The sequence below is a fragment of the Nelusetta ayraudi genome, unplaced genomic scaffold (assembly GCF_046127955.1).
Source record: "Nelusetta ayraudi isolate G7.1 ecotype Tasmania unplaced genomic scaffold, CSIRO-AGI_Nayr_v1 ptg000048l, whole genome shotgun sequence".
NCBI lineage: Eukaryota > Metazoa > Chordata > Actinopteri > Tetraodontiformes > Monacanthidae > Nelusetta > Nelusetta ayraudi.
Window position 1 is genome coordinate 5292399 of NW_027466098.1, and position 7602 is coordinate 5300000.

General features: G+C 44.3%; 1 protein-coding gene across 9 annotated transcripts in view; it reads left to right on the forward strand.

Annotated features, from left to right (window-relative positions):
- bcas3 (BCAS3 microtubule associated cell migration factor) overlaps nucleotides 1-7602 on the forward strand; it is a 294364-nt gene that overhangs the window by 150231 nt on the left and 136531 nt on the right. The window contains exon 24 of one of the 9 annotated variants that reach the window (XM_076035856.1): nucleotides 5028-6420. The exons of the other annotated variants lie outside the window; for them this stretch is intronic. Within the exon in view, the coding sequence (XP_075891971.1) occupies nucleotides 5028-5038 (11 nt within the window). The 3' untranslated portion in view covers nucleotides 5039-6420. Of the gene's footprint in view, nucleotides 1-5027; nucleotides 6421-7602 lie in introns of those variants that run through there. 9 annotated transcript variants of the gene reach the window in all.

Below are 7602 nucleotides of genomic sequence, written 5' to 3' on the forward strand. Positions count from 1 at the left end.
AAGCTGCTCGCGGCGAGACACACAAAAGAACATGAACTTGTTGCCTCCCCCCCAGAACCCACCTCCCCCTCTCCACCTCCCTTTGATTAGGATTCTGAGAAGGGTGAAATTGGGCTAACAAAGATGTCTTGGTCTGATTTACTGGTCTCCTCTGTCACGCTGTGTGTAGAAACAAGTTGTCTGTAGATTGGTGACAGCAGGTGGCCGAGGGCTGATAAATCCTCTCACGGCCTCCTGAAGACAAAAAAAAAATACAAAATACAAGAGTGTCTTCTTACAGCTTTGAGGGATCCAAATTGTTTCTCTGAGCAAGACAATCACAGTTTAAAAAAAAAGAAAACTGCCAGTGCTTGAGTAATGACACCTTTTCCACTGAGGAAAAAAAAAAGCACCTTAAAGCTCAGCTACTACTGAGTGCTAGTCAGAAATGGTGAGATTGTTCACAGCCTTCCTTGTTTTCAGCCTGATATTCTGTATATCCGCCCAAATTGACTCTTGCATCCATTTCAAAATAAGACCCCAAATATGTAGTGTGAAAATTGATTTTTTTTTTTTTTTTTTTTACAAATGATTTGATGAAATTATAGCAATTACGCTTTTGTCATTCCTGGCCTATTTTTAAATAATCTAATGAAATTCCTTCAAGTATGCCCGTAAAACACATTTCCCCACTTAAGTGAATTACTACACGTGACGATATTACACAGACACGTCTCTGCTGAACCTAGGATGTATTTTGACAGTGCGGCATTGTTCAACCTCATACAGAACAACTGTCCAGATGGGCTTTTTTTTTGTTTGTTTGTTTGTTTTTTAGGGCACGTCACGGCTAACACTCAAGGCTGTGAATCATATGACGCATTCACAGCCAGCAGACAAGCAATAATGATTTGATCTATTTTTATGGCCGTGTACCTTCAGCATTTAGAATGTTCCAGGGGATTAAATTCAAAAACCCACGAAAAACATGTCTGCCTAATGGCACTTTGGAAAAAAAAATATTAAAGTAGAAGTTTTCAGCCAGAAACGGAAATTTCTCCCTCCTGTGGGGGGGATGATAAACAGATGAATATCTCAGGGCCAATTATGTGGTGTTGACTTTTGCTTAAAAGGGAACTGGTTCAATAATGCCACATAATACTGAGATGGATTCTCTCCCTTGTTTTGACCATCATGCCGCGTGTTAAATAGTGTAAATAGTGTGTTTCTGGTCTCTTTAGTGTTGCCACCCTGTGTAAAACAACAGACTTTTTTTTTTTCAGATCTAAAAATTCTAGTTCTGCAACGTGGAATTTCTTTAGAAGGTGATGATCAGAAAGAGAACTTGAAAACTGGGTAAGAATCAGTCTCTGATCTTTGTTGACTCTTGTTTTCCATACATATCCATCAGAACTCTTTTATTCCAATTAAAAATTTATAAAAAATGGTTTGGCCTAACCAGGTCACGTTATGATGCGCTAGAAATGGAATTTCTTGCAAAAGCACCAACAATTTCCAAATGTGTTCCCCTCTTTTTCATAGAATATCTGTAGCCCATTGTTGTTGTTGTTGTTTTGTTGTTGTTGTTTTTTTTTTTTTGACAGACATGATGGTAAACGGTAGTGGTGTAAAGATAAACCGATTTGAATCGGTTATCGGTCTGTGACGTATGAGATCCGAGTGCATCGGTTGATGGAGCCCTGGATCGGTAAAGATCGGTAAAGTTAAATTGTCCATTTGTATTGAATCGCGCTGAACTGAATCGGGTCGAATCGTACCAAATTATTAACTATCTTTTATGAATCGTCCCTGAACCGGATTGTAGCTTGTGAATCGAGATTTGAATCGGATCGTTTTGTGAGTGAAAGATTCACACCCCTAGTAAATGGTCAATGGGCTGCACTTGTATAGCGCTTTCCTGCACCTTCACGGTACCCCAAAGTGCTTTCCAATGGCCTCTCATTCACCCATTCACTCACGTATTCACACGCCAATACACATGATGATACTCGAGGTGTGTTTACACCAGCTCTGTTTAATCAAACTCCCTCTCGCCCGCCTGTTCAGCAACACTGGTTACTTCAGGTGGGTGTGAATACTGATGCCGCTCAGAGAAGTGAACTCTGTACGGCCCAAGAAACGATCAAAGATCTCCGTCTGCTTCAAGCAGGCCAAAGGCAGGAAGGGGACTCCTCTAATGCAGGGCATTGTGGGTGAAGACAAGCGAATCGAGTGTGCGTGTTACATCAATAGGAAGAAGTGGCTGTTTTTGGAGAAGACGAGCTTCCGCGGTTTGAAGAAGTAGATGTTGGTTTCTACAAAAGGATCAGTACAGAGTGCAGTATGAAAGCAACCTTCAGCCAGCTGAATGTTTCAACCCCCTGATGGAACTGAGTCTCCCTCACTATGAGGTGTGAAGATGACCAAAGTCACTTCAGGTTCATAACCTACTTGCCATATGCCATCAGGACATTGAATAAACCATTGAGGCAAAAGGGGAGACAGACATTGCTATAACCTGAGACCCCACCCACATCCTTTTCTTTTTTTTTGTAAGTCGTGTGCAGCGTCATCACAGTTGATGGCAGCGGCAGCAAGCCGCACTGCCGCCGCTCTCATAACTTCATGCACGTCGGATGTCGCGTGTTGTGTTGTCGCCCCATAATCTGTCGGAACCATCTGGCCGTCAGCGCGGGAGATGATGGTGGATGATGAATAAGCACGACGTGTTCCCAGTGAGCTGAGTGTACCGGGAAACAAGGTTCCCTGCGCTGTAATTACCATCGTTGTAGAGCAGCACTAAGCTACGGTCGGCCGGTCGTTACGGCTTCGCTTTGTGTCTTAGACGCCTTAGAAGACACATTGCGGGGTTTGCGTAAATGTTTTAAAACTTCAAAACTGCTTCTTCTTTTTTTCCGACTCTATTGATACGCATGACTTTGTTTGTTTGTGTCACGTTTTGATTTGTATCTCCCAATTTGCAATTTGGACACGAGCGTCTTCTTTGGCTTTGCTCTGCGAGTTTGCGTTCATGTGCCTGATGTTGTGCAGTTTTGTTTTCTCTCTTTCTCTCTCTCTCTCTCTCTCTCTCTCCCTCTCTCTCTCTCTCTCACTTCCCAATTCCTGTCAGACGCTGCCGAACGCACGCACGTGCGCTTGCAGAGCCTCGGCCTCGTTGTTTCTCACACAGCGGGGCACAGGGTCGATTGCCAGTTGTGGAGCATTATCGGCCTCCTTGCACTAGCTGCTGCGCTTGTGAGTGTGTTCGTGTGTGTGTGTCGTGCAGACATGCTCTCAGCTGAGGGAGCTGGTTCACAGACCGGTCAGAGCTGCTTTATTTCCTTTTAATTGACTTAAGATGGGCAAACAAGACCTCGGCAAGCACACGGTACCCATTACACTCGCGCACAAGAAACACACAACGCAAAAGTGAGCGCTAATGAAGCACACGTACCAGCGCACGCGCACGCACACACACCGACACTCACACAGGGCCCGCAGTTGCTCCTGCGCGCGTGTGTGTGTGTGTGTGTGTGTGTGTGTGTGTGTGTGTGTGTTTGTGTGTGTGTGTGTGTGTGTGTGTGTGTCCGCCACTCTTTGGGTTTCATCAGGCTGACTGAGGGGACTTGTTGTGTTCTTTCCACTCATCACCGCTCTGGGAAAACTCATTACGGAGTCGTTATAATTCTCTGTAACAAAAAAAAGAAGAAAAAAAAAAAAAAAGGCCTCTTTGGGGTTAAATACATTGTGACAAGAGTATGCAACGGGTATCCTATCTGTGTGCGCACATGACGCCACACGGCGGATGAAGAAAGTCGCTCCCTGAAGATGTTGCTGGCGCCGCTGTCACAGTTTGAAGAGAAACTCAAAGTGAAACACAAGTTGGCCGATCAGTTCATTTTGGGCACTGGCAGGTTTCCAGGTCTAGCTGCGTGTGGGATCATGTGGTCATGGTCATGTCACAAATGGGCTACATCACAGTTCAGGGTGTTGGGGTAGCCCATACATTAACCCCGTCACTCCCTTTCAATGTTCATGTAAACGGGACAGTGTGAACCAATCAGGGTGACAAAACAGTGAACCAACACCTATTGTTGGGAGAGAGGGAGGACAGCGTGGCTCCAAAGGCAGAAAGGCAAGAGGCTCCATCTTGGCTGTACTTACATTTAAGACTCTGAAAGGTGTTAGTCAGTAACGGTGATAGTCAATGCAGCAGGGAATTCAGCAGACACCGGAAGACTGCAAAGGAGATGGTTATGGTGCAAAGTATTAACCTGGATTTGGTTATCTTGGATGTGATCCCAGTGATCCTGTTCATTGTTGGTGTTGCCATCGTTTGTTCATGTGAACATGATTTCCTGACTTTTAGAAACAGTGATTGTTTTTTAAGCTACATGTACGGCCTCTGCTTGGTAAAAACCATTTCAACACATTTCGCTAAGCCTGCACCAAATCGTGACGGCCTCACAGATTAGAAAAAAGAAATCTCACTGGTGCCTGTATGAATACAATGTATTGCATAATTAATTAGAAAGCAATAGTCTAAATATCCACGTTTCTCCAAACCTGGATAGCTGATCAAAACTCAAGTAAAGATTCTAATGTCCTTCAGAGAACAGAGGTGAGGCGTGCCGCAATGAAACCGGATGGACACAGGCGAAGGCCAACACACAGAAAGCAAAACAGCAAAACCAAAACCAGACACTCGAAGGAAGTCTGAAAAATAGTGACCGGCCGCCATGTGGTCTTAACCTGCTTTGTTTGGAAGCTTGCTGTCTCAGAAGCTGTCTGGTCAAAGCTTTTAGCCACTTGCCAATAGCCTCGCTGCATCTGCCGGGGGTGTCCTGTGGACACATGCACTTCCTGCTGCATGCCTCATTCAATCACTCACCCACCTGCCACCCACCACCCTCCGCCCTCCCCCCCTCCTGCAATGGGAAGGGGCGGGGGTGGCAGCAGCTACTGAGAACACAACGAAACTTGTGTCACCGACAGAGACTCAACAACTCCTTCTCTTCTGCATTTTATTTCCTATGTGTCCTCTGCAGGTTATGCCTAAAATCAAAAGAAGCTCCCCTCTCGGCAAATAGCCGTTTCAGTTATTTATTCATTTATTTATTTGCTGTCCGCACGCATGATTTTCATTCCATGGCCCTTCCATCCGTCCACCCCTCCACCCCCTCCACCCCCTCCTGTTTTCTCACCGTGCACCCAATCATTGTTTTTAACACTGGTGTGAGAGAGAGAAGAGGACAGGCCGGAGGAGGAGGAGGAAGAGAGGAAGAGAGGAAGATGGCCAGCATTCAACCTGTCTGTCTGTCTGTCTGTCTGTCTGTCTGTCTGTCTGTCTGTCTGTACAATTACTGTCCAGTGACAGTCGCCTCAAATCCAAAATAGTGGTGAGTGATGCAGTGCATCAGTTAGATGATGCTAAATGACGCCAAAGTGAAAGGGGAAACAACTGCTGTTTAGAAAATGGGGATCATTTAGGAAAAATACATTGAAGTGACTTGGAAAACTTGCAGAGAAACTGCTAAAAGGGACTGAACGGTGTCAAATGATTCAAAATTCTGTATTCCTGTTTCCCAGTGTTTTCCGACTGTGCCATTTATCGCTGTAGTCTGTCAATGTACTCCCCAGAAACCAGAACTGTTGCTGTATTTATTCCTCCAGTTTGCGCCCCTGTTCAGAAACACACAGCTTTGGGAAGTCTAAAGTGCCGTTCGCAATGCTATGTCAGGGCCGCGCTAGCCAGAAAGAAAAAAGAAATGCAGCTTGGCCTCACAGCGCGACGGAGCCGTGTGGGATTTATGTGCTCATCATTAACACGCAGACGCGTCGGCCCAAAAAACAGGGTGTAAACCATTCAAAACACCATTAAAACAAGAAAAACTGCTACAATTTATCGACTGACTTTCTGCCCCTGCCGCCAACGCCGAAGCCACCCGCGAGCCTGAAATCCCAGAAATACCAAATTGCGGCGACGCAGCTATTTTCCAAGCAAAATTTAGCATGATGAAGTCATTAAGGCAAAATTGCTGCCTCATAAGCTCCTTGGTTCCCATGGCCCTCGGTTGACAAAAGAGACCAACTGCACTGGGCTCAGCTGTCTGCTGTGCAGCTTCGTCTTCTTCTTCTTCTTCTTCTTCTTCTTCTTCTTCTTCTTCTTCTTCTTCTTCTTCTTCTCCTTCTTCTTCTTCTTCTTCTGCTTCTGCTCAAACTCTGCGGTTTTTGCCCTTCAGGCAGAGAATAAAACACATATTATTTATTCAGCTCAGGATGAGATAGGAAGGGGAAGGACATTGTGAAGGAGGGAGTGCACAAGTGCACTTGAGTACGCTGAGGAGCGACATGGTTGCTTCAGCAGAGTCCCCTCACCCTTCCAATCAAACTCTTCCATAGTATCATCGCGAAAGGGCCGATTTTCTATATAATGGTTCTGATTTAGCGAGATGCACTCTGAGAGAGTGCATAACACAGTCATAACACAGTCATAACAGCTGGAAGTACCCTTGACCCCCACCCCTCCCCAACCCCTGCCCCGTGCTAAGCTAATTTTGTTGTCTAACTGTAGAAAGTAGTATTTGTCAAAGAAAAAGCTTGTGACTTTAATAGCTAACTTCACTGAGCATGATCTTGTTTTGGTTGAATTTGATTTACAAAAAAAAAAAAAAACAAGTATAACAATGATAAATATGACAAATATGTGCTTGTAAAACCTAAACTTTGTTCCTAACATTTCCTCAAGCCTCCTTTGCCAATCAGCTGTACAGACAAATTATATTCTGATTTTCTCCATCAAAATGAAAAAAAAGAAAGAAACAAGTGTTCTTTCCTATTGTTGCTCCAATATTTTTAATCTCACGTATGTTGGGTATCATTATGTGTCAGCCCTGGACTAGAACAAACAGAGTAATGCACAATTTCTTTAAAGTAAAAAACAACAACAACAAAACTGGTGCCTTTGCATGGGTGTTTCATTTCAGGGGAACTTAATTCATTTCAAAATGATATTCAAACTTTATTTATATAGCACTTTTCACGCACAAAAAATGTCAAAAAATGCTTCACAAATTAAAACAAAACAAAAAAATGCCGAGAGACATTCATCCAATTTGAGAAATGAGAAATGGCGCCAGCAACTTCTGCAGCACTGCAGTTAGCCGAGATTAGCATGTAGCCTGAGCCACATGGAACACATAGCTGCAGTTCCCGAGGACGATTTGAGTCCTGTCAACCCCCTCGTTTGACAGTAGAGCCAAATGTCAGTCAGCACATTAGTGATGTGAAGTTCGGCCTCAGCTGTGCTGGACTGACGACCGCCAGTCCACCATTTGATGAAGTTTCGTCTTCGCTAAGTATAATGTTTACGACCCTGGCTGCTTAAAGAGTCGACGTTTTGCATGAGTTACTTTCTTTTTTTTCTTTTTTCTTGTTTTTCACATTTTATAAGCATTGTTTGGACTGAACTTATGTACCAAGGTACGTCGGCGGTTTAACGCTTGTGGTGGCCCTCAATGACTGGTGCATATAAGAATAAAAACAGTCCGCCTGTGTCTTAGCAGCTCGGGTTCTTTTGTGAGTCACTGTGCAAATGTACACAAGCTTCTATCACCTGTAAAT